Source organism: Globicephala melas, chromosome 6 (genome assembly GCF_963455315.2).
Source record: "Globicephala melas chromosome 6, mGloMel1.2, whole genome shotgun sequence".
Classification (NCBI taxonomy): domain Eukaryota; kingdom Metazoa; phylum Chordata; class Mammalia; order Artiodactyla; family Delphinidae; genus Globicephala; species Globicephala melas.
Window position 1 is genome coordinate 33,389,719 of NC_083319.1, and position 26,853 is coordinate 33,416,571.

At 48.0% G+C, this 26,853-nt stretch overlaps 1 protein-coding gene across 2 annotated transcripts in view; it reads right to left on the reverse strand.

Annotated features, from left to right (window-relative positions):
• Positions 1-26,853, reverse strand: part of GALNT12 (polypeptide N-acetylgalactosaminyltransferase 12) — a 52,825-nt gene that overhangs the window by 3,841 nt on the left and 22,131 nt on the right. For both annotated transcript variants that reach the window (XM_060300702.1, XM_030829821.2), the window contains exons 2-8: positions 21,633-21,802; positions 16,822-17,011; positions 13,940-14,125; positions 11,071-11,188; positions 9,515-9,691; positions 6,993-7,124; positions 4,964-5,077 (exon numbers count right to left, since the gene is read on the reverse strand). In XM_060300702.1, the coding sequence (XP_060156685.1) occupies positions 4,964-5,077; positions 6,993-7,124; positions 9,515-9,691; positions 11,071-11,188; positions 13,940-14,125; positions 16,822-17,011; positions 21,633-21,802 (1,087 nt within the window). The remainder of the gene's footprint in view (positions 1-4,963; positions 5,078-6,992; positions 7,125-9,514; positions 9,692-11,070; positions 11,189-13,939; positions 14,126-16,821; positions 17,012-21,632; positions 21,803-26,853) is intronic.

The window sequence follows — 26,853 nt, forward strand, 5'->3', positions numbered from 1 at the left end:
CACCCGCTGTGCCTATCCCCAGGCTGTTGCAGAACGGCAGGAAAGAAGATGGACCGGTCCCAGCAGTCAGGGGCTCTCTGTGACCTTGACCAGCCACTTCCTCTCCTTTTCTTCATTCCTTTCCTCCTCCTTCCCCTGAAATATAATGGAGGCAACCATACCTTGGAGACTATAAAAGTTCTGTGTACAAGCAGGCAACAGGACTGCTAACAGGAGGACTTGTTCTTCAGAGCAATGGTTTTCCTAGCCTAGTGTGCCTAGGAAAAATGCTGATTCCAGGCCCCACTCCCAAAGAGGGAATGAGGATTCCTTCTGTCTGAGATGGGGCCTAGGAAGCTGCACTTTTACACTTCTAACAAGACACACAGCCACCCATCCACCATGATCCATCCCCTTGCTTCCAGGAGATTCTGACACAGGTGACTGTTCTTAAGGCATATGGAGCACTGCTTCTCAAACAAATCTCCCTGAAAGCTGGTCAAGACAAGAGGTGGGTTGGGGAGGGATGGGATGGATCTGAGAATCTGCATTTCTAAGCTCTCAAGTGATGCTGATGGTACCACGTGGGGACACCTTTGAGGAGTGCTATTCTAAAGGGGGTTGAAGAACCTGAAAATTTTAAGGCTGTAGGGGTCCGAATTATGAAAGCTTACTGTTGACCATAATGGTGCATAATATTTAAATGGAATCGGGGTGACTCCAGGTTGGAGGAAAACTTGAATGCCCATCCCTCGTCTCCAGTGTCTGACACCTTACTTAGGACAGCAAGGCTTTGAAGGTCCAGAACCAATGCTTTGCTCTCTCCTGCATCCTCCCCTGGGCCCACCCTGAAAGGCTTGCCTGCTTCCCGGGCAGGGTCCTGTTATGGTCCTCAGAACTTCCAGGTCTTGCTCCCCTGCCCAGCTTGCAGTTCAGCACTTAACCCAGACCGATCTACCTGGGCCCTGACTGATGAAACTGCCCTAAAAACCGCTTTGCAATGTGGCACTACACATCAAATCCTATAATTTCATTTAAGAATTAATTCTGGAGAGACCTTCAAGATAGCAGAAGAGTAAGACGTGGAGATCACCTTCCTCCCCACAAATACATCAGAAATACATCTACACGTGGAACAACTCCTACAGAACACCTACTGAACGCTGGCAGAAGACCTCAGACCTCCCAAAAGGCAAGAAGCTCCCCACGTACCTGGGTAGGGCAAAAAAAAAAAAGAATAAACAGAGACAAAAGAATAGGGACGGGACCTGCACTTCTGGGAGGGAGCTGTGAAGGAGGAGAAGTTTCCATGCACTAGGAAGACCCTTTACTGGTGGAGACAGGGGTGGGGTGAGGGAGAAGCTTCAGAGCCGCTGAGGAGAGCGCAGCCACAGGGGTGCGGAGGGCAAAGCGGAGAGATTGCCGCACAGAGGATCGGTGCCGACCAGCACTCACCAGCACGAGAAGCTTGTCTGCTCACCCGCCGGGGCGGGCGGGGCTGGGAGCTGAGGCTCGGGATTCGGTGGGAGCGCAGGGAGAGGACTGGGGTTGGCGGCATGAACACAGCCTGCAGGGGGTTAGTGCACCACGGCTAGCCGGGAGGGAGTGCAGGAAAAGGTCTGAAGCTGCCTAAGAGGCAGGAGACTTTTTCTTGCCTCTTTGTTTCCTGGTGCAAGAGGAGAGGGGATTAAGAGCGCTGCTTAAAGGAGCTCCAGAGACGGGCGCGAGCCACGGCTATCGGTGCGGACCCCAGAGACGGGCATGAGACGCTAAGGCTGCTGCTGCCGCCACCAAGAAGCCTGTGTGCAAACACAGGTCACTATCCACACCTCCCCTCCCGGGAGCCTGTGCAGCCCGCCACTGCCAGGGTCCCGTGATCCAGGGACAACTTCCCCAGGAGAACGCACAGCGGGCCTCAGGCTGCTGCAACGTCACACCGGCCTCTGCCGCCTCACGCTCGCCCTGCATCCGTACCCCTCCCTCCCCCTGGCCTAAGTGAGCCAGAGTCCCTGAATCAGCTGCTCCTTTAACCCTGTCCTGTCTGAGGAAGAACAGATGCCCTCAGGCAACCTACACACAGAGGCAGGGCCACATCCAAAGCTGAACCCTGGAGCTGTGCTGAACCCGGGAGCTGTGCGAACAAAGAAGAGAAAGGGAAATTCCTCCCAGCAGCCTCAGGAGCAGCGGATTAAATCTCCACAACCAACTTGATGTACCCTGCATCTCTGGAATACCTGAATATACAATGAATCATCCCAAAAGGGGGTGGACTTTGGGAGCAACTGGAGACTTGGGGTTTGCTTTCTGCATCTAATTTGTTTCTGGTTTTATGTTTATCTTAGTTTAGTATTTAGAGTTTATTATCATTGGTAGATTTGTTTATTGATTTGGTTGCTCTCTTCCTTTTTTTTTTAATATACATATATATATTTTTCCTTTTTCTTTTTGTGAGTATATATGTGTATGCTTCTTTGTGTGATTTTGTCTATAGAGCTTTGCTTTTACCATTTGTCCTAAGGTTCTGTCTGTCCGTTTTTTGTTTCTTGGTTTTTGTTTTGTTTTGTTTTGTTTTTGTGGTACGCGGGCCTCTCATTGCTGTGGCCTCTCCTGTTGCGGAGCACAGGCTCCGGATGCGCAGGCTCAGTGGCCATGGCTCACGGACCCAGCCGCTCCGCGGCATGTGGGATCTTCCCAGACCGGGGCACGAACCCGTGTACCCTGCATCGGCAGGCAGACTCTCAACCACTGCGCCACCAGGGAAGCCCTGTTTCTTGGGGGTTTTCTGTAGAGTTTTTAGCACTTGTTATCATTGGTGGATTTGTTTTTTGGTTTGGTTGCTCTCTTCTTTCTTTCTTTTTTTAAATTACTCTTTAATTTTTTATTTTTAATAATTTTTATTATTTTTTATTTTAATAACTTTTTATTTTATCTTATTTTTTTCTTTCTTTCTTTTTTTCTCCCTTTTCTTCTGAGCCATGTGGCTGACAGGGTCTTGGTGCTCTGGCCAGGTGTCAGGCCTGTGCCTCTAAGGTGGGAGAGCCGAGTTCAGGACACTGGTCCACAAGAGACCTCCCAGCTCCACGTAATATCAAATGGCGAAAGCTCTCCCAGAGATCTCCATCTCAATGCTAAGACCCAGCTCCACTCAACGACCAGCAAGCTACAGTGTTGGACACCCCATGCCAAACAACTAGCAAGACAGGAACACAACCCCACCCATTAGCAGAGAGGCTGCCTAAAATCATAATAAGGTCACAGACACCCCAAAACATACCACCGGATGTGGTCCTGCCCACCAGAAAGACAAGATCCAGCCTCATCCTCCAGAACACAGGCACCAGTCCCCTCCACCAGGGAGCCTACGCAACCCACTGAACCAACCTTAGCCACTGGGGGCAAACACCAAAAACAATGGGAACTACGGACCTGCAGCCTGTGAAAAGGAGACCCCAAACACAGTAAGATAAGCAAAATGAGAAGACAGAGAAACATACAGCAGATGAAGGAGCAAGGTAAGCACCCACCAGACGTAACAAATGAAGAGGCAACTGGCAGTCTACTTTCCTGAAAAAACTTTCAAGAAGAAAGTTTTTCTACCTGAAAAATAATTCAGGGTAATGATAGTAAAGATGACCCAAAATTGTGGAAACAGAATGGAGAAAATACAAGAAACAAATACTGTATGCTAACACATATATATGAAAAAAAATATGGTTCTGAAGAACCTAGGGGCAGGACAGGAATAAAGACACAGACGTAGAGAATGGACTTGAGGACATGGGGAGGGGGAAGGGTAAGCTGGGACGAAGTGAGAGAGTGGCATGGACATATATACACTACCAAACGTAAGATAGATAGCTAGTGGGAAGCAGCCACATAACACAGGGAGATCAGCTCGGTGCTTTGTGACCACCTAGAGGGGTGGGATAGGGAGGGTGGGAGGGAGACGCAAGGGGGAGGAGATATGGGGATATATGTATATGTATAGCTGATTCACTTTGTTGTAAAGCAGAAACTAACACACCATTGTAAAGAAATTATACTCCAATAAAGATGTAAAGAAAAAAAGTATTAATTGAGTAAGTCATCTGAAATGCAGATCTGTTGGTGTTTTTTCCCTCTTTTTTTTTTTCTGACCAAAGATGTCAGTGGCAGGGTTATTTATAGTCACAAAAACAGAGAGAAAGGGAATCAGTTACCTCAACAGTAATTAATATAGCCACACAAAGGAATATCAAGGGGCCGTTAGGAATGATATTCTCAAAGGGTGTCTAACAATACAAGTAAAGTATGATTAAGTAATGGAAATAAGAGACTATAAAACATGTAGACATTATAACAACTATTTAAAATACATAATACCAAGCTCATGCATTAAAAGACATTGGGGGACTTCCCTGGTGTTACAGAGGTTAAGAATCCACCTGCCAATGCAGGGGACATGGGTTTGAGCCCTGGTCCAGGAAGATCCCACATGCCGTGGAGCAACTAAGCCCATGAGCCACAACTACTGAGCCCGCGTGCCACAACTACTGAGCCCGTGCACCTAGAGCCCATGCTGTGAACAAGAGAAGCCACCGCAATGAGAAGCCCACACACCACAACGAAGAGTAGCTCCCACTCACCGCAACTAGAGAAAGCCCGCACACAGCAACGAAGACCCAGCGCAGCCAAAAATAAATAAATAAATTAAAAAAAAAAAAAAAGACACGGGAAGTAAATATATCTTAATTATAATGGTGGTCACTCTGGGTCCTGTCATTTACTACTTGCTTCTACTTTTTATATTTCCCAAATGTTCTGTGATGAGTATATATTACCTTTATAATAAAAAAGTCACATATTTAATGCTTTAAAAACACACAGATTTCCCCTCATCTCCCTCTTTAAAGGCCCACACCAATGATCCCTTGAGCACTGAGCGTCCCATTGTCCATTGTCCCAGAGCTTGAGAATGTCAATCTATTAAAGAAGCAGCACCTACCTGGTTCTGACCCATCCCATGACAGTGGTACAGAATGACCTGATGTCCTATGATCTCGTGTTCATTGGGAGGGTTATAGTCAAAGCAGTAATCTTTTAGTCCTTTGTTCTGGAGCTAAACAAAACATAAAGGCATTTTAGTCCAGATTCCACCTAAGGCTGTGTGGGCGGGTAAATGGAGTAAGAGGAGTGGCTGCCTCAAGAACTGGACTCATTGCTAAGAGCCCCTGCCATTTCTAGTTTTAAAAGTGTTTTCCCATCCTATACCACAGACAGGAATCATAAGCTCCATTTTAAAACGATAAACCTGAGGAGCAGAGAGATGAACCCTTTATGGCCTGAGAGCTCATACCACTTCATGTCTCATTAGCGCAGCCTTACTGCTGCACTAGGCCAAACACAGCTGGATTGTCACCTTGCGTACGTACCAAGGAGCTCCTGCTATCGCACATCTGCGAAGGATACCCCAATTGAGAGACCCGGCATTCCACAGATCAGAAGTCCATCATTGTAGATTACAGGAACAGCATAATACAGAGCCAATGATTCACACACAAAGTCACACAACAGGTAAGCGGAGATACCTGAGTCTTGAATCCAGGACCTCAGACTCCAAGTCCAGTACTCTCTCCATCACTCAATATTGCCTAATCTAATGTCATCTCTAAGGTACTTTTGGATCTAAATCCCTTTAATCATTCTAAGAGCAAAAAACCATGGGAGGTTCCATGCTCCTCCTCCCTTCCAGGAGCCTCCAGAGAAAGACTCAAACATCTTGCAAATCCCTTTCTGGAGAGTTTAAAGAACCTCCTTCTGAACCCCACTCTTGCCCCGGCCCTTGTCCACCTTTGACTAGCCTGGTCCTGAGGATAAGACTCAGCCATATAGAAAGAAGAATCCACAATCCACTAGCTCATAAAACACAGAACAGCATGTTCTTGATGTCCCTTTGCTTGTGAAGGAATCTGGGAACAGGAGATGTGAATAATCAGAGCATCTTATAGCTAGAAGAACTCAAACGTCATTAAGCCAAGTTGTCCCCACTCTTGACCACCAAAGAACCTCAACCTCAAATCAGCTCCCTACGTTCAAAAGATGTGGTCTACCAAAGAAACTACAAGAAAAACTAAAAAAGAAGAAAAAAAAGGAGAAACCCCTAAAGATTAAAACAGACTGATTAAGCTAACTATATCAACTTGGTGATAGACATAGAGAATGTTTTGAATGACTTTAGAGCATAGTATGTTTGACTACACTTCCTTAGTGAAATCTATTTTATAAATAAATAGAGCTGCAAGAAATCTTAAACCTCATTCAGTATTACACTGTCAGTGGGAGGGTGGAGCAGAGAAGAGGGAAAGCAAGAGAGGCAAAATCTTGGTAATTGTAGAATCTCAGGGACAGGGCTCATTACACACTCTCTCTGCATTTCTGTATGTTTGAACATTTTCGTAATGCTAACTGAAATGAACACACCAATACCCTTTGTATTTATCAAGACTTCCAGAATGGAACACAGCTCTTCTGATGAACACAACACAGCAGAAGAGGCCTCCCTAAGTTGGTGGAGTTTCAAGCAAAAGCCAAAGGTGCTGGACATTTTAGTTGACCTCATCCCAACAACATTTCTTTTAGGTTTTTTGAAATAACACAAGTGACTCTCCTTCCCTACTACTGCTTTTGTGGATCCCTGAGTTGGGAATTAGTAACTGGTCCAGTTACTGAGACTTGAAGTCATGTGATAGGAGTTAGTATAAAAAAATAGGACTTGGGAACACCAAGTTTCCAAGCCTCAGTTTCCATCTGTAAAATAGGAGGCTGTACTCACCAATTCTGAGATGCTTCCTGTGCTGACATTCTGGACCTGAGGCCCAGAGACTCAAGGGGAGAAGGAAGGACAGTGGATGAAAAGCGGGGAGGGGTGTGGGAGAGGCCAGCTGTCGCCATGAAGGGGTCTTTCTTTCACAGAGTTCGTCAATCAGACCTGGAGGCCAGGAGCACCCTGCCCAGCATGGGCCCACCTCGCTCACCATCCCGAAGAAGCCAGGCCTGTCCTCAGGCACGTGCAGTTCTGGATACACGGTACTCAAGAACCACTTGAAGTCCTTACACTGGAGCCTTGCACGGAGCTGCCTCCTCTCTGTCACATCCCCAAAGGGTTCCTGAGAAAATGACAAAACAGTGAGCCCCTGCAGGCCACGGCGCTTCCTATCAAAGCCCCTCTCTCACTCACTCAGTAAGCTTTTATTGAGCACCTATTGTGTGCGTAGCCTGCACGGTGCACGGAGGATAAGGAATGGCCTCAGACGTAGTTGCAGCATCTTAGTAGGAGAGACTGCTGCACAAACAATGACATCCCCAGGTGCTCTCACTGCAGGGAGGTGTGGCCAGGTACAGGAAGGAAAAACACAAAGCACCTGCAGATGGGACAGGGAGCTGAATTCTGGGGCTGCACCAGCATCCCTGGCCCCATGTGTCATCCATGAGCGTGTGATCACAGACCAGCAACAAGTCAGTAGCACACGTATGCCATAATGTTCTGATTCACCACTGATACCTGAACACTCACTTCCAAACAAAGGTAAGTATTCTAGAGGTAATTATGAATGAAAACCTTATATGCCCAATCTATTGAAGTCTAAATATATTCTTCGGATAGTAAGAGCAAAATACTGCAATAATAAATACTTGTAGAAGTTTAGTTTTATGGACAAAACCAATGATTAAGAACTTTTTTTTTTTAGTTTATTAATTAATTAATTTATTTTTGCTGTGTTGGGTCTTCGTTTCGGTGTGAGGGCTTTCTCTAGTTGTGGCAAGCGGGGGCCACTCTTCATCGCGGTGCGCAGGCCTCTCACTATCGCGGCCTCTCTTGTTGCGGAGCACAGGCTCCAGACGCGCAGCCTCAGTAGTTGTGGCTCACGGGCCTAGTTGCTCCGCGGCATGTGGGATCCTCCCAGACCAGGGCTCGAACCCGTGCCCCCTGCATTAGCAGGCAGACTCTCAACCACTGCACCACCAGGGAAGCCCCCAATGATTAAGAACTTCTGAATAATTAAATAAAGCAAGCATCTATTTAGCACAGCAAATGTGCAACCACAAGAGCAATGCTGAGCGCAAAGATAGGACTGTCCCTGACGTTATACTATTAAAATTTGACAAGTTAAACATTTAACAAAATGGTAATGATAGGAAAAACATTTGAATAAAATTTCCAATTTCTCCTTATTTCCCAGAAGTTCATTCTTTGATGAGAGTCACTATGACCTCATCTTCAACCAAATGTCCATTTCAACACATGGTCACTGGTCATTCAGACAAAAGGTGCATGCAGTGCCCCCCTTACTAACATATTATTCTTTGGGAACCATCAGGAAGAGGGATCTGTGGGTTTCAGACTGGGTGACAGGGAAAAGCAGATGTTTCTACCCTGCAGCCCTGGGCAAGAGAGAGGAAACAATGACCCTGGAGCCCAGAGGCAGAGAGAGACCAAAGGGGAGGTCAGGGTGAGGGTCCCGAGGGTTCCACAGAGCAGAAAGAGATCCACTGGGGTGGACCCAGTTCTACCCGCATCAGCTACGAGGCCTTGGGCAAGTTCCTTAAATCACTCTCTCTCTGAGCTTCAGTGTTCTCACCTATAAAATGAAAATTTCAGAGCTACCCTGAAGGGCTGCTATAAGGATTCACAAGAAGAGAGTTTCATCAAGTGGCCAGGAAAGAGGTCTTGGGACAGAGCTTCTTGTCTTTCCACGTGGCCCTTAGTTATGTGAACACAGGTAAGTGGGAACCCTGTCCTGGGGTGTGCAGAGGTGATGTGTCAGAGGCAGTGAGGCTCTTTGCTAAAATGTACTTGTAACCCCAAAATCAATACTTGTGGTGTCTTCACGCTTTCAGTCATTCTAAAACATGACAGTCACCCAACGTGCATGTTCCCAGCTGAGGTCACGTCTCAGTTCTTGTTCTGAAAGCAAGTGTCCTGTTCATGGTCTATTTAGTGGCACGGTTTTCAGATTGTTCTGCATTGTGTTGGTGATTTCACTGTTTTAAATGGCCCCCAAGCATAGGGCTGAAGTGCTGTCCAGTGTTCCTAGGGCAAGAAGGCTATGATGTGCTGGAGGGAGAAAATAGGTGCATTGTATGAGCTTCACTTGGGCATGAGTTCAATGTAACCAATCAACAGTATATATTAAATAAATTATTTAAACAGAAACACACATAAAACCAAGTTATGTATTGATCGATCGACAAAAATGTCCACCTGCGAGAGGTTTGCAGGACTCTAACCCTGTACTTCCCCCACGAGCAATGGCTCAAGAGTTGGTTCCAAATTCAGTGACTGCAGTGCCTGTATGCAGCATTGACTGCTGCGAATAGTGAGAATCAGCTGTCTGTTGTTACTGTAAGTGAAGGAATAAAGTTTTCCCATACAAGTGTCATGAGCACCCAATTTCCTCTCTATTTCTGGAACTAGATCTACTATGGTAGGAGGACAGAATTAGCTGCTGTTGTTCGGATGCAGCCAGATGGAGCGTGGGCAGGCCGGGGAACTCACCAAGCGGGCCTGGGGGTTGCGATGGTAGTAGAGCTCTTTAAATTCATCCATCCACACTTCAGCTGCGCGGACACTGTTGGCCAGAGCCTTGTTGCGGGAGTAGGGAGCTTGCCTGGGGAAAACGTGGCCAACGTGCGAACACGGGTGTGTCTCCAGGGTCCCCCCGCACTGCCAGATCTGTACACAGAGCGGGTAGGAGGTGTGGGGTGGGGAGTGAGCGGGAAGTCAGCTGCAGGTCCACAATGCCCAGAGCAAGGAGGCTGGACACACGGAGGTCATGGTGAACACTGCCAAGGCCTCACCCCCCATGGGGCAGGGGGCCACTCCCCCAGCATACTCAGGACACGGGATGCAGTCAAAGAGCAAGAAAGCAGCCTCAAAGACAACTAAGCCATCGGAATCCAGACCCCAAAGTCCATGCACTAAGGCTCATGCGCTTGACTCCTAGGAGCACCGACAGTGGACCTCGCTGGGAACTTACTTATTATGTAAAGCACAGGCTGATTACCTGGTCTCCTAGCCACAGAAGATAGGAAAGCAGCAAGTAAGAAGAGAGGTTTGGAAGGGGGACAGGAAGAGCTTCTAGAGGCAGACAGAGCAGCCTGACACCTGGGGAAGAGGTAGAAAGACCATTAAAAGCACACCCCAAAACTCAGCAGGTGGAGTCATCTGGAGCCTTTGCATGCTGGGGCAAACGGCTGTGAATACCCCATTGTCCCCTGGATGTATGACCAAGGATAGCAACTGGTGCTTATAATGGGGGGGGGGAGGTGAGTCCTTAGTGGAGAGTCAAAGCCTTGTGTATTAACTCTTAAAGCAGGAAACCATATAAAATATTTGTAAAGTTTAAAATTTTCCATTTAAAAGCACGAACATCGACATAAGGTTTTGATACTTAAAATGCAAGATTCAATTAACTAGAAAATCCACCCAAATGCTTGGGCTTTCCCAAAGGGGCCTCTGGGGATCACATACAGCAGAATCAATAGATGGGCTCATTACAAAAGGCAGATTCCCAGTCCCTACCGTAAATCTATCAAATCTGACTTTCCAGAGACCATGCCTGTTAATCTGCATTTTTAACAAGTTTCCCTAACAATTCTGCTATGTGTCAAAGTTTGAAAGTCACTGTGCCAAGTAAAGAGGCTACTTTATCAAGCAGTCAAGCAAATCAAGGCTCCAAAACATGGGATCAGGAGGCAGGGACCCGTGTTTTAGTCCAGTCTCTGCCATACACTCTGTGAGTGACCTTCAGCCAGTCGCTACCCGCCTCCGGCCTCTGCCCCTCCTCTTTATGGAGTGAGAGGAAAGAACCAGGTGAGACTTGCAAGACCCTTTCCAGCCCCAAATCTATTAAAAGTGTATTTTTTTAAAAAGTTTACACAAGAAGACAGGCGTGATTACAGGATATGTGTGCCACTGTCATCTTTGAGGATCGTTGGATAAACTGCCAATATGGAGGAAAAGTCCACCAGGCTCTCCTAGCAAATACATCCTTCCCAGAGAGAAAGAGAACAGGTTAAGAATGAGTCCAAACAGAAGACTGGAATACTTACTCTAAATGAGAATTCGAGGTTTTCTCCGCCCCAAACTTCCATTCCTGTATCGTAAGACCCCAGGTATTCAAAATATTTCTTACTCACAGAAAACAGCCCACCAGCCATGGTTGGAGACCTAGAAGCGTGTGAATCATAATTCAAGGTAAGCGGCAGGAAACCATCACAGTTAGTTGAATCCCTTCTCACCACAAGCCTGGAGTCCATTCATCCATATAAGCATACCCTGAGTTCACGTTCTGGGCCTGGTGCTGAACTGGGCTGGAGGCACAGACGTGCCCCATAGCCCCTGCCCTGGGGAAGCTCACAGACATCTCACCAGGCAAGCACAGAGCAAGGTGTGGGATGACTAAGGCCAACCTAGGGCCCAGCGGGAATGCAGAAGCAGCCATGAGATGCGGAGGGGGGCGGGTAGAGCTAAGTTTCTCGGAGGAGGCATGGTCTGCAGCACAAAGGGAAGTTAGCCAAGAAGAGGCATGGAATGGTCCTCCAAGAAGACAGGAGCATGAGCAAAGGCCCAAGGGTGAGAGAAAGCCTTGTACTTCTAGGAGCACAGACAACAAGGAGAGATGAGAAGAGAGAGACCAGGTTCTAAGAGGGTGGCAGAAGTAAGGGTGCGGTGGCCTTGCTCGTGCAGCCCTCACAGATGTCCTTTATGGGCCAGTAGAGGCCACTCTGGCATCTTAAAGCTCCCCCAGGGCTTGAGCCTCTCCTGCTGGAATGGCCTCCCCTGCAGGACCCACACGGCCAGCTCTGGCCTGCTGCCTCAGCCAGCCCTGTTTCCTCCCTTCCAGGTTCATCTAGGAGATGGCACTGGTTTCAGAAATGGCCCAAGGCTTCCATCCTACCCCCGCAGAAAGCTATAGCGTCAACACACCACAGAGATGCAGAGGAATACATTTAAAAATGGGGAAATTATAACATGAAGAGCCTAACAGTTCAAAATTTTAAGATCCTCCAGTAGTGCTTCCAGGCCTTGACAAAGTATTGGCTTTTCCTGCACTCCAAGCTCTAGGCCAATGAGAACAGGACAGCAAGACTATGGAAGAGAAGGTTCTAGGCTACAAAGCATTTTCATGTGTGTTCATCCTAAAGGCTAGGAAATAGGTAGGGTGGATATGCTCATACCTATTTCACAAGTGAGAAAACTGAGGCCCAAGGATATTACGGGAGGGGAAGGATAGCTGGCCACAGTGTCCCTGAGCATGTGCATGCGTGCGTGCATGCGTGTGTGGCGGGGGGGGGCAGTTTGTGTCAGCATCACAGGCTGCATATGTGACGCTTGATATGATCCCTCCTACTTGGTGTCTCAGTTTCCAAACCTGTTAGATGAGGGGTTGGGCAGGATGCCGCCCCTCAGGGCTCCCGTAGAAGCCTACATGTCATCCTTGAGTCGTCCTCCCCTCATTCCCATTCAATTCCTCCCAATTTTCCCACGACAAAGTCTCTGGAGTCCACCATGTCCCTCCATCTTCTCCTGCACCATCATCTCTAAGCTGGAGGACTGCAACACCTCCCAGTGGTGCCCCTGCCTGCAGCTCCACCCCCTCCAGGCCCCCACCCCCCACCATGTGGCATCCAGCACAGACTTTAGAGAATGCAACAGGCTAAATAAGGTCACTTCCAGCTCAAATCCCTTCAGTGGCTTCTGAACACCCACAGTAAAGTCCAAACCCCTTTCCTTGGCCTTCAAGGCTGGATATGACTTGGCCCCATTCACCTCTCCAGCCCTGTCTCTCAACACCGTCTCCACAGTTGTTCCTCTCCAGCCAGCACTGGGTCATCTCAAGGTCTGGACTCAGGTGGAAGGATTCAGAAGGCCAGCTGCCAAACATGGGTGCAGATCTACGACACCACTTCTCAGTCAATACCCCAGTGATAAAGCTGAAGTCCAACCTCCACCGGCCTGACTCCCACATCTGTCTCCCATTTGGTGCTAAACTTGGAAGGAGAGGAAGAAGCCAGACTATGACTTCAACACCGCAAGAATGAGGGCAACCCAGCACCGCTTGAGCCTTCTCTTCTCAGACCCAGGCTCACCCACTGGCCAAAGCTGGACCCTGTACCCCCAGGTCTACTCATCTCCTGCAGCTCAGAAGGAGCCTGACAGTGTGTCCTCAAAATATTAGCCATGGAATCACCATAGCAAGTCCAGTCCTAGGTATATACCCCAGAGAACTGAAAACAGGCACTCAAACAGACAATAGTGTACCGCTGTTCACAGCAGCATTATTTACAATAACCAAAAAGTGGAAATAACCCAAGTGTCCATCAACAGACAGATGGATAAAGAAAATGTGGATGCATACACAATGGAATATTATTCAGCCATTAAAAGGAATGAAGTTCTAGAAGGACCTTGAAAATACTTTGTTAAGGAAAAGAAGCCAGACACAAAAGGATAAATATTGTGTGATTCCACTTATATGATGTACATAAAATAGGGAAATCCACAGAGATGGAGAGTAGAGTAGAAGTTACCAGGGGCTGGAGGAGGGGAGGAAAGGGAATTATTGCTTAACAGGTATAGAGTTTCTATTTAGGTTGATGAAAAAGTTCTGGAAATATGTAGAGGTGATGGTTCTACAACATTGTGAATGTGCCTGATGCTACTGAATTGTGCATTTAAAAAATGGTTAAAATGGTAAACTATATGTTATACATATTTCAACACAATTTTTAAAATAAATTTTAAAATATATATATATATATACACACCAATATAAAATCCACATATATAGCAATGATTTTTAATAAAAGTAAACAAATACTCTGGAAAAAGAAAAGAGAGGCAACAGCTAACCATCCCTCCTGAGGGCCTTCACTGACAAGTTGGCCAGATGCGTGCTCAGAGAAGTCAACCCCTGACCTGATGACATCGATGGGGGACCGCATGCGGATCCTCTCCCTCTCGGGAACCACGTGCCACGTGAACACCAGCCTCCAGTCGAAACCGCCAATCTGGGGCTCCCCAGCGTTCCCCAGGTACTCGAAGGTGTTCCAGTCGATCACATCGATCACAGGGCACACCACTGCCAACTCCTCTTCATGGATCCTGAAAACAGTCAGAAGAGCCTTCCACTAGAAGGAGGAACACCTGTCTGAGAAAGGCCTGCTTCTCTTATTCCAGGGGTCTACAGCCAAGTCAGCCCTGGCAGGTGAGCAAAAGGGGGCTGCTGGGCGGTGGGGGGAGGCAGGGAGCTAGGACTCTGGCCCTGATATGAAAAGTCCCACAGCTTTAATATTCTGATTCCATCTAGGGCTATTCTGGTTAAATTTGAATCCCTCTATGAAAGTCATGATGTCAAAATTAAAGCTAAATTTTAAAACGGAAAGCACATTTTCAGTTTCTTCAAGACTGCAAGAGATTTCTTCATTTAATTAAAATGAAACATCTTCAAGTCAAGAAATAATTATCTCCCTGTGAACAGAGATGCGCCCAGACCAAAGGGTCTGCTTTGCAGTTAGAAAATAAATTTTAATCCTGCCTCTTACTTACTGTGTAACATTAGCATTGTCACTTAACTGCTTAGAGCCTGTTGCCTCATGGGTTACACTGGAAAAATATACCTACTCATAGGTTAATGTGGACTCCCTACGGGAATGTTTGTAAGAGGCTGGCAGAGAACCTGGAACTACTGCTATATTTTTCTTTTAACCTTTTTTATTATTAAATGTTACACGTAGTGGAAAATGTGATAATTTCCTTTTGCAAGCATCAGCTTGTGCGTAGTCTTCAGCAGTTCTCTCCACAATCATTCTTACAAGCCCAGCCATCCCAGCAGGCTTCCGGACTGTGTTTCTTTGCATTTGACAGCACACCAGGAAACATGAACTGAGACTGAACCACGTGTGAACGCTAGATTTCTCTGGGTTACATTTTGGGGGCAGTTCTCTAGAACTTGAGACCTATAAATCATTAACTTGTGACTTGCAGTCCAGCTGGTTGGAACCACGGGTAGTCTAATTTTTGCAAGAAAGGGAAAAACGGGGGGAGCCTGCACTGGAGTAAAGAATTCTAAATCACGGTTAGAGAACGTGCAGGCCCAGTAGCAGTGGTTACTGGGTCGTGTTTCCTGGCATCTTGTGAGCCAGAGACCAGGGATGCAAACATCCTGCAGTGTGCAGTCCAGCCCTACACAGCAAAGAATGGTTCTGCCCCAGATGTCAACAGCAGCTTATAAAATGCCAGGAGCACTACCCAGTTGATGTGACAACCAAAAACATCTTCCACTTCCAAAAGCCCCTGGAGGAAAGGGGCTACTGTGCCTGGTTGGGACCACCTGAGGGACAGTCTACACTCCAGTGTCTCAACTCTGGTGCACCCTCAAGTCTTCAGGGAGCTTCTGAAACATCCAGAAGGCCAGGATCTACCCCTCCAAATAGTCCAGGAGTTTTTAAGGTTCCCCAGTTATTTCTAAAGGGTAACCAGGGGAGAATCCCTTTGTCTCCAGGTATGGAGCAAGGACGTGATTATGGGGAATGCTGCCTCGCTCTCTCCAAAGGGTGGGACGGGGTGAAGTGGAATTCTAGATGGCATTAATGAATCAGCTGAAGGGGAAAAGTGCCCCTACCATGACTTTAGACAGGCCTAGAGGCAGCCCTCTGTATGCACAGTTGGGGAAGGGGGGAAGGATGAACTCACTAGTCCGGGTTCCAGAGTGAGCACCTAGCTGTCACTATGTTCTAAGTAATCTCAGAGTCCATCACTGGCCTGAGGAATCCTGAGTCCTTTCTGCGGGTGAAGCTCACCAGAGCTGAGCGGGAGAAAGAGGCAGCAAAGGACTGGGACAGCAGGAAGTGGCAGAGCAGAGCTCAGTCTCATGCAGGAACAGAGGCGAGGGGGTCCCTAGCTCTTTCAAACAGACCCTGACAACCAAGCGTTGGATGCCAAGGGAGAGCAGTATGCCAAATGCACAGACTCTGATCCTCCAGCCCTTCACCCACTCCACAGGGAGGGGACCAAACAGAGACCCCCCAGACTTTCCTCTCCCACCCGGAGGAGCTCTGGGCTTGCCAGCTCAGCTCCTGATGCTGAATCAGTAGGATGGAAAGGGAAAGAGAGAAGAGAAGAGAACAAAAGTAGGCCGAGGGGTAGATGAGAAGGTGAGTGTAAGAGACTGTGGGACAGCAGAGGAAATATCCTTGAAGACACAGCCATATTTATACTTTCATGACTCTATAAAAAATATATTAAAACAATATTTTATGACTATATTGGTAAAAAGACAAACAATCCAGGCTAGATTCATTATTATATATTCATTATTATGATATTCATTTTCCATTCTGATTTTAAAAGAAATTAACATAAAATTTTTTTGGGGGGGTCCCTTAAAGTTTCATGGGTGGGCCGTAGGTATTGTAGGTACTGCATGTAATAAATAAGTCAGCCCAGCTTGAAGGAAATACACCAAAATGTATACCCTCCAGGAGTGCAATTCTGTGTGACTGATCATATTTTTTTCTTGGTTGATCATACTAAGTTTTCTACAATAAACGTGTATAATAAGCAGTAATAAAAGCAAACACTCATCTAGGACCTCCCACATGCTGGCATGTTCTAAGCACTGTCCGTGTATTAAGTCATTTAACGGCCTCCACAGCCCCAGGAGGTAGGGACTGTTACCACGCTGTTACCAGGGACAGAGGCTTTGCCCAAGGGGCATCTGAGCCCAGCACCCCTGCCTCTCATGCCAGTTTGGTCAGGGCCCCCGCTTCCCCCCCGCCCCCCACCGACGGTCCACGCACCTCTGCAGCAGCGGCTCCAGCCACCCTTCGTGGCACTCGCAGTGGCAGTCCAGGAAGGTCAGCACGTCGCCCTTGGCCGCGGAAGCCCCCAGCAGCCGTGCCCGCACCAGGCCCTCCCTCTTGTTGGCGCGGATCAGGCGGACCTTGGGCAGCCTGGCCAGCTCGGAGGCCAGGCGTTCCTTCAGGTGCTCTGGAGAGGCAAGCGGGACACTGAGGGTCACCGCCACACATCCCCAGCCGCGTCCTTGAAGGGCCTCCCTGTCCCCAAAAGAAGACTAAGTAGACACGAGCCTCCTTTGCTCTGCACCAGGGACGTGCTCACCGCACCCAGAACCAAGGCTGGAAGCCCCTGAAGGCCAGGGAGGCTGAGGTGGAGGATTCCAGAACCACCAAATGCTCCCGTTCAAAACACACGCACATTGAACTGTACTCCTGAAATGAGTGAATGTGTCATGTGGATGTATCTCAATAAAGCTATTACCTCCCAAAATTACCTTGACTTGTAAACATTTAAATAAAAAGCACAAGAACCATCCAACCACGATTTTTCCAAAAAATTGTGTTAATATAAACTTTGTTCATTTATGTTAACTTTGCAACACATCATAAAATTTTAATTTATATGGAATTATATTAACATAAATTTTATTTATAATACAATTACGTTAACACAAATTTTCTCAGAAGTACGTTTCAGTTGACACAGTAATAATAGTAACAATGGCAGCCAACATGAGAAAGTCTGCTGTGCTAATTACAGTCCAAGTGATTCATAGAACTCACATGAGTCTCATAACAACCCTATGAGGTAAGTACTACTACTGTCCCCATTTTATGAATGAGAACATTGATGGCAGAGAGGCTAAGTGACGTGCCGAGGTCCCAGACAAGCGAGCTGAGGAGTCATGATGTGAACCCAGGGACTCTGGCTCGAGTCTGCAGGCTTAACGCTGCCTCCAGAGCTTTCTTCCACAGCTGCCCATCCTTGTTAAACAAATCCAAAACTTGTCAGGAGGACATGCTTATCCCATTTTGTAAGAGAGGAAATGAGTCCTTAAGAGTTGAAAGGATGTGCCCACAGCTAGAACTGGCCCCAGGACTCCCAACTCCACACACAGGCTCTGGGACTAGAGGTCCCGATTCATGCCTCTCGATGGGTAGGTGGAGGCAGGTGAGAACCAGTCAGGTAAAATAAAAATGAGAGAATCTCCCCACATCAACATGGGCTTCATCTCAAAGTCCCCCTCAATCATCAGTGACGGGAAAACTTTGTATAATGTTCTCAGTTGCTTTGTTGTCTGTGAAATGTTTCCCTAAGTACTCTTGATACTCAAACAAGAAACAAAAAACATTCATTGGTTGATTTTTTTTCAACCCTAAATATAACTGCATATAAGCTAATGGCAGGAATAAGGGAGGTGACTTCCCAAGCAAAGCTAATTAGTGGCAGTGCCCAGGGAACACACAGGAAAACTGTGGTGCAGCCACCCAGCACTCAGGATGGGTTTGGTCTGCATCAATTTTCTGTCTGCCTGAACTGTCTTCCCCAATACTGGAAGGCGCTGACATCCCTCATCAGCTCAGACTGACCCTGCAGGAAGGGTGGGAGGAGGGGGCAGGGCAGGACTTCTTACCTCCAATACACGCTGAGAGGGGCATCCTGCTGACTTTACAAATTACCACGATGGGGAGGGGAAGTCCTGTCCCCCCACAGTCTTGGCCTTACATTTATGGGAGCACTGAGCTGTACTGGGCTGTATTCCTGTCTGCTGAGCAGCTGCTTGATCCCATAAAGAGAAAATAATCTGATATTTGTTTCTGAATGAATACACTTCTGAAACGTTTTTGGCACTCTGCCGTTTTTTAAATAGTTCATAAAAGCTGAAGTTATCGCTGAACAAGTGCCAGCAATGGGCCAGGCCCTGACGTAGCAAGCTACCACCTTCATCTCATTTAATCCTCAACAATGACCCTGAAAGGTAAGAACTACTATTATGCCATTTTACAGGGCTGGAAGGCAAGGTTGAAACTGGTTAAGCTCCTTGCTCAAGGCTATACGGCTGCAAAGTGCTGGAGCTGGGATTCTAGGCTATGCGGCGAGACCCAGAACCAGCGTCTACACAGACATATTTAAAACCCTGGGAGGAAAGGAAATGGAGATGCACGCCTACTATAAGCTGGCTGCTACGTGAGGTTCTGTCCTACACATGATCTCATTTATTCCTCACCACAAGTCTCTGGTATTAGTGTAGATAAACCCATTTATAGATTAGAAACTAAGGCTCAGAAGACAAGTGACTTGCCCAAGGTGCCATGACGGGTTATGGTAAAGCTCGCCTAAGACCCCTGACCACAGAATTCAGCACCTTGTAGGCTACACTAGGCCTCAACCCCCAGTCTGGCTTGCCTGCCGCCATGGGGAATGCCAGCTGTCCCCTAAGACTCACTCTCCCCATGCTTTTCAGCTGAGCACATGGACACCCTCCATAGAGACGATGTTCCTAGCCTCCCTCACAGGTAGGTGTGGCCAGGTGACACTGTTCTACTCAGTGGGACTGAGGGCAACTTCCAGGTGTAGCTTCCAGTCCCCTTGAAACCCTCCTGCTGACGGGAGTGAACAGGAGGTGAAGACCCAGCCTGGGCTATGCAGACAGAGGCAGTGCACCATCCTCGAGAAGAAGGAGACTTAGGGCAGGAGGAGCTGGGCCCTAATAGCGCGGAGGGGCCACACCTGCCCTAGACTATTACCCCAGATTTGTGATGTGAGCGAGAAATCAATTTTTATCTCATGTAAATCACTGTTATTTTGAGTCTCTGTGAGAACAGCCCGGCACACCCACCAATTAGGACCTATACACCAGGCTCTGAAGTCAGACAGACCAGCCTCAGAGCCTGAAGCAGCAGATGCCCAATAAGCAGTGGCTCTACCCTGATGGGTGGTCCGGGGTGGTGATTTGGTTTGAAACGGGCTCTAGCAACCAAGCCCACAGCTCTCCCTCTTGCAGGGCCGTGACATTTCCCCTCACTTCAGCTTAGCTGCCCTCACGTCAGCTAGTGGCCAAAGATGTGCTGGCTGACTACCGCTCCATGAACAGGGCTAACCCCAGCCAGGCAAGGCCATGGCAGTCCCTACGCCCCTCCCCCTTCCATCCGTGTCCACCCCCAACGTCAGCCTTGCTCCACAGGGCAGCACAGTTGAGTCCCCAAGACCTAGCGACGTTCCAGCTCTCCCAATAGCCCTCAGGCGGCTCCCAACAGGCTCCTATTTAAGCTAAACCCCTTAGATTGGCCTCCGAGGCCCTACCTGATCTGGCCCCACCCACCCTGCAACCTCATCCCCCAGGTCACCCTCCACCAGCCGGTGGTCTGACGCGGAGAATGGCTGCTGTTCCAGCTTCTGCACCTGCTGCTTCCAGCCCGGCCCCTCTCCCCAGACCTTCACTGCGCTGCCTCTCTAGCTTCTGGCTTAAAGGCTACCTCCTCAAAGAGGCCTCCCTGACCTCCACCCGCTAGAGTAGGCCTGGTGCCCAAGCCCCACTCGCTCTCCTGTTCCCAGTATTCTTTCAGAGCACTTCCTACTCATGCTGTAGTATAGTATCACGTTCCATTATGGTATGCTATGTTATACTGTGTTGTACTATGTGATGCATATTATGTTATGTTCTTTATATGTTTATTGACCATCTCCACCCACCTCTCTAGAATGTGACTTTTATGAGAGCAGGGATTTGTCTTGTTTCCCACGGAATCCCCAGCGCCTTAGCACACATTCAGAAAACGTTCACTGAATCATAAAGGGCCAGCCTTGGACTGCAGTGAATTGCTGGATCCCAGGTCACTGGTTAGGTCTGTAGGGACAAAAACCACCCTTTCAATGGAATGCCTCTCCCTGGCTTCAGTTCTTCTGTCTAGGCTGCCCCTTTTTGATCTCATCCCAAACTCAACATGTTCAAGGCCAAATGCCCCCCTTCCCCTGCCAGACCTGCCCCTCCTGCCCTAAATGGCTTTTCTAGCTCTGGGACCGCATCACCCTTCACCAGGAGACCCAAGCCGGAAGCCCGAGGGTCCACCTCACACCTCAGCCAGTTTCTGGGCCTGTGGATGCCACCTCCCGGGTACCCCTCCCCCCACCCGCCTGCCCTTGCCCTGCCCTCCCCTCCCACCCGACTCCAAGCCTCCATCTCCCACCTGGGCCACCTCCACAGCCCCCTGGCCTCCCTGCAGAGCTCCCTAGTACCCCATTCGCCACACTCCAGCCTAGAGGGATTCCCCAAAGAGCAAAACTGGTCTCCTGCTTGAAATTCTGCCTTGGCTCTCCCTGCCCTCAGGACAAAGCCCCAACTCCTCAGCCTCGGGTCGAAGGCCTGAGCCCTCTCCCCCCACCCACCCCCGTTCATCTCTTGCTACTCACTGCAGCAGCCGGCCCTCCATCCTTCCTGAACTACTTGCAGATCCTACACAGTCCACACAGCACTGCACCTCTAAGCCTTTCCATATTCTGTGCCCTCCACTTGAAACGCCTCCCTCCACCTTTGCTGTCTGCAAACCCAGCCTTCAAGATTAAGGTCAACCATCCCCTCCTGAGCACCCAGGTGGGGTGAGTCCCGTAGCACCGTGTGGTAGAGCCCTCTGCCATCACATCTGCCTCCCCCCACCTGGCTCTGAACTCCCTGAGGGGAGTGGCCAGCCACACAGGGGTGCAGGAAGCCTGTCCTTCCAGGCCTGTTCTATATGTCCCACGTCACACTCTCGCTTCCCAGGCACAGCCACAGAAGGGCAGGCTCTTCCAAGAGCCCACGTCAGGGGCTCACCTCGATCACTGTAGTCATCTACAAGGATAACTTCTTCTAGCAGGGTGTCTGGGGATGTCTCGAGGACACTGTAAACTGTCCGAAGGAGAGTTGACCAGGCTTCATTATAAAATGTTATGATGACAGATGTCGTGGGCAATTGATCATAATTGTATTTCTTCTCTTTGCACCTGCGAACACAACACAACTTCAGGAATCAAGACCCCACTGGTGACTGTATGTACCAGGCCCAGGCTGGTGCTGGGGATGGAGTGATGAAAGGGACGTAGGTCACGGTCCTGGGGCCTCCCCCTGGGGAATGGCAAATAGCTGCTGGGATGTTCCAGAGTCCCCCGTGTTCCATTAGGAGACCCAGCAGATTCTTTAAAAAGGTTTTAAATACTTAACGAGCTTGAACTGCAGATGCTGTTTTTAAGCTTTAAAGCAATTTTCAGATTTATGCAACATGCAAACTCAGCAGAATCAGAAGGGAAGGGGACTGTCACTTTTCCCCGCCCAACAGCTCTCCCATCTGTCCACGCCTTTCCAATCCCACTGAGGCCTTTGCTCAGACTGCGCCCTTTCCTCCCTTTCCTGCTTGGCACACTCTCTGTCCTCTTTCAAGAACTCACCCCGCCTGCTCTGGAAAAGTCTGGGGACACCTGTGTGGGGCAGGTGCTCGCCCCTCCTTGCTCCTACAGCATCTTGCCCACGTCTCCGTTTCAGCAGGTGTCACTCTCCGTGCTCCAGAACTCACCACCACTTGAGTCTCCCCCTACCTTCTCCCAGCACCTTTCCTACTCTGCATCCCAGCAGGGGCTATGCTTTCAAAGGTGATGCACTGAATGCATAAACTGGAACCATGGCTAGGATGTGTGAACATTCCAGGAAGGGCTCTGTAGAGAACACTGACTACCCCCCAGCCCCCATACCACTGCCACCACCCACCCTCCCGTTCCATTCTGAGGCAGTCTTGTGGTGAGGAGGGCGCTGAGCCCACCCATCTCTCTGGGGTTAGGGCTTGGCTGGCAGTGATAAGAACCATTTAGCTCCCTCTTTCTTTGGTAGGGTTTTCTGTTACTTTGCACAGAAGGTTCCAGGTTGACACAGAATTCTCTCCTCAGAGTAATGGATGACAAACTCCCAGTGTCATCCCAGGGAGTAGGCAGTGCCTGGAAATCAGGACATGGCTGACAGCAAGATAGGGGAGGAACAGAAACCCACAAGGGACACCAGAAGGACCAGGGTTTGAAGGCTGGCCTGGCTAAAGGCCAGACCAAGGGATGGGGTGGAAATTTGAGAAGAAGATAAATGTTGAGGCCTGGCCAGCCTCCGGAGGCAGAAAGGGAAGGTCTTACAGATAAGCTAAGTGCAAGATCAAAGAGATGGAGAACGAAGCAGGGTGAGGGGTGAAACCAACATCTATTGACTATCTACCATGTGCCAGGCACTGTAGCAGTGGGACCTGTATCAGTCAGTCACCGATCATTTCCTCATCGCCTACTATGTGCCAGGCACATAGGCAAAGCCCCTGCTTCCCAGAGCTTACAATCAGGGGGACAATAATCAAATAAGTAAACATATCAATAATTTCAGAAAGTTAGGGTGCTATGAAGAAAAGGAGGGGGATGAAAGAGAGAGCAACTACAGAGGGGAGTAGGAAGGGGGAATGGAGGCAACCACAGAACAGGTAATCAGGGAGGGCCCCTCCAGGAGGTGTCATTTAGGATGAGGCCTGAATAATGAGGGACCCAGTCCCACAAAAAGCAGAGGAAAAGCCTTTTGTGTACACAACTTATTTCTTGTTTTCTCCTTTTATTTTATTATGAAAGTTTTCAAACATGCAAAAAGTAGAGAGAACAGTATAAGAAAGTCCTGTGACCCTTTCACCTAACTTCAGTAGTCCTTAACACATGGTCTTGATTCATCTTTGTCTTCACCCACTACCCCCATCCCAGACTAATTTTAAGCAAAACCCAGCATACCACAGCATCCATAAATATTTCAATATATATATCTAAGAGATAAAGATTCTTTTCATAATGAACACAATATCATTGTAACACTTTAAAAGTTAGCAATTCCTTAGTGCTATCACATCTCCAGTCTATAAGCTTTCATCAAAATTAATGGTGTGTCTTCCAATGGTTGGAAGACACACCATTCTCTTATGAACCAATAAGAAAGACAAATGCTACCAATCATAACTGCAGAATGCTCTGATTTTAAGAGACATCCTAATTTCAGAAATGTTTAAATATTTTTTTTAAAGTGCCTTAGAGCAGCGGTATCCAACCTTTTTGGCACCAGGGACCGGTTTCGTGGAAGACAATTCTTCCACGGATGGGGGGTGGGGGGTGGAGATGGTTCAGGCGGTAATGCAAGCAATGGGGAGCAGCAGATGAAGCACCGCTCGCTCCCCTGCCGCTCACCTCCTGCTGTGCGGCCCGGTTCCTAACAGGCCCGGGGTTTGGGGACCCCTGCCTTAGGGGGAATTCCCTGGTGGTCCAGTGGTTAGGACTCTGCACTTTCACTGCTGAGGGCCCAGGTTCAATCTCTGGTCAGGGAACTAAGATCCCACAAGCTGCACCACGTGGCCAAAAAAAAAAGAAAGAAAAAATGCCTTAGAATTGATGAAATGTAGCACTTTATTTCACTCTCAAAACCTCTTCCTATGTTAGCATTCATTGTTCCTATTTTAAAGACAAGGCTGAGAGGCGGGGTAGCCTGGACAGTTCTCAGAGTGCCTGCAAGTGTGTATGTACTTGGCTGAACTCCTTGTGTCCCTGTGCGATCTTGTCACAGGGTTCTGGCTCGTGCCTTTGACCCTGCGGGAGGCTCAGGTGGGCCATCAGAATCTAAACAAAGATCCCTACATCCCCTCTCCTCAACCAGCCCTCCCTCCTACCAAGAAACAGGAAATTTCTCCTCTCATCCCTCTCAGGGTCTTCTAAGTAGCTCCAGGTCCCTTTTCCTAAGCGCCAGGACAGTTTCTGTAGAGGGCTCTGAGGCTACCCAGGCAGCAGCCCAGGCTCTGCCATCACTGGGGTGGCCTTGCCACATGAATAGGCTTATCTGAGAGTCTCTGAGAGGGGCTGGCTCTTCTCAGCCCCCTTTACATTCTCATGCCTGCTTCATCTGTAGGCTGGAGGCATGACCACGCTGGTGCCCTGAAGCGATAAGGCATTCCCATCAGCCTTAGCCAGCAGGACCTGAATTCTTGGACACGCTGGTCTTCTGAATCACGGAAGTGATTACTTAGCGCTGTGCTCCACAGAGGGGAGTCCAGCCCATACTCAAGGGGAGGAGAATTAGGCTCCTTCTTTTAAAGGGAAGACTATCAAAGAATTTGTAGGTATATTTTTTTAAAACCACCACACATGAACAGAATGCAGCAGGAGTAACAGTATGTGGCTTCTAAGACCAGGTCATAAGACACCGAAGGTTCCTCTTTGTTCCCTCCCATGGACCATCCAATCTGGGGAAAGCCAGCCACTGTGTAGTGAGGACACTCAAGTGTCCCATGAAGAGATCTATGTGGAGAGGAACTGAGGCTTCTGACAGCCAGGACAGCCCAGACAGACTTTCCAGCATATGATGGGCCATCCTAAAAGCAGATCCTCCAGCCTCAACAGTCCCAATCAAACCTTGAGATGACAAAAAACCCAGGTAGCATTTTAACTACAATCTCATGAGAGACTCCCAAGCCAGACCACTCAGATAACGCACTCACAAATCCTTGACCCACAGAAATTATGCGAAATAATAAACGTTTATTGCTGTTTTAAGTCATTAAGTTTTATGGTCACACATGCGCTGAAATAAATCGCAAGGAAACTATCAGACAGGCCTGAATTGACATTTTATAAACCAACAGGCCTGTACTCTTTTAAAAAACGTGACTGTCCTAAAACACAATGAGAGTCTGAGGAACCATTTCAGACTAAAGGAGACTAAAGAGGCAGGACAACTAAATGTCCTACTTGATTCTCAATTAGATACCGGGTAAGGAAGAAAAAAGTTGCTCTAGAAGTTGGGACAGTTGGAAACATCTGATATTGTATACATTTCCTGAATTTGATGACTACCTTCATGGTATCATGAGAGAATGTCCTTGTTTTTAGAAAATACACACAGAAGTAACAAAGGATAAAAGATTATCATCTCTGTAACTTATTCTCAAATGTGTATAATATTATAGGATACATATAGAAAGAGAAAAATTAAGCAAATGTGGCAAAATAATGAGTGGGTCTAGGTGAAGGATATAGAGGATTTTGGCTATTCTAGCAAATTTTCTCTAGGTTTGAATTTTTCAAAATTAAAAGTTTAATACAAAAAGAAGAAAAGAAAATTTTTAATGTTGCAAAGGGTGTACCCAAACACCAAGCCAATTCTGACCTATACGTATCTCAATCTTAGTGGCCCTGTCCAAGGCCCTCTCCTTTCTCACTCATTCCCACTTCTACCAAAACAGCTGCCCTCTGAGGATGTGGAGGAAAAAGAACACTTGTACACTGCTGGTGGGAATGTAAGTTGGTGCAGACTGTGGAAAACAGTACGGACATTCCTTGAAAAATAGAACTACCGTATGACCCAGGAATTCCACTCCTGGGTATATGTCTGAAAAAAACCAAAAACACTAATTTGAAGATACATGCACCCCAAATATTCACAACACCATTATTTACAATTGCCAAGATATGGAAGCAACCTAAGTGTCCATCAACAGACAAATGGATAAGAAGATGTGGCAGAGGGTTTCCCCGGTGGCGCAGTGGTTGAGAGCCTGCCTGCCGATGCAGGGGACACGGATTCGTGCCCCGGTCCGGGAAGATCCCACATGCTGCGGAGCGGCTGGGCCCGTGAGCCATGGCCGCTGAGCCTGCGTGTTCAGAGCCTGTGCTCTGCAACGGGAGAGGCCACAACAGTGAGAGGCCCGCGTGCCGCAAAAGAAAAAAAAAAAAGATGTGGCAGATATATACAATGGAATACTACTCAGCCATAAAAAAGAACAAAATTTTGCTATTTGCAGCAATGTGGATGGACTTGGAGGGCATTATGCTAAGTGAAATAAAATAAGTCAGACAGAGAAAGACAAATACTATATGACATCACTTATATGTGGAGTCTAAAAAAATACAACAAACTAGTGAATATAACAAAAAAGAAGCAGACTCACAGATACAGAGAACAAACCAGTGGTTATCAGTGGTGGGGGGGTGCAAATTATTGGACGTAA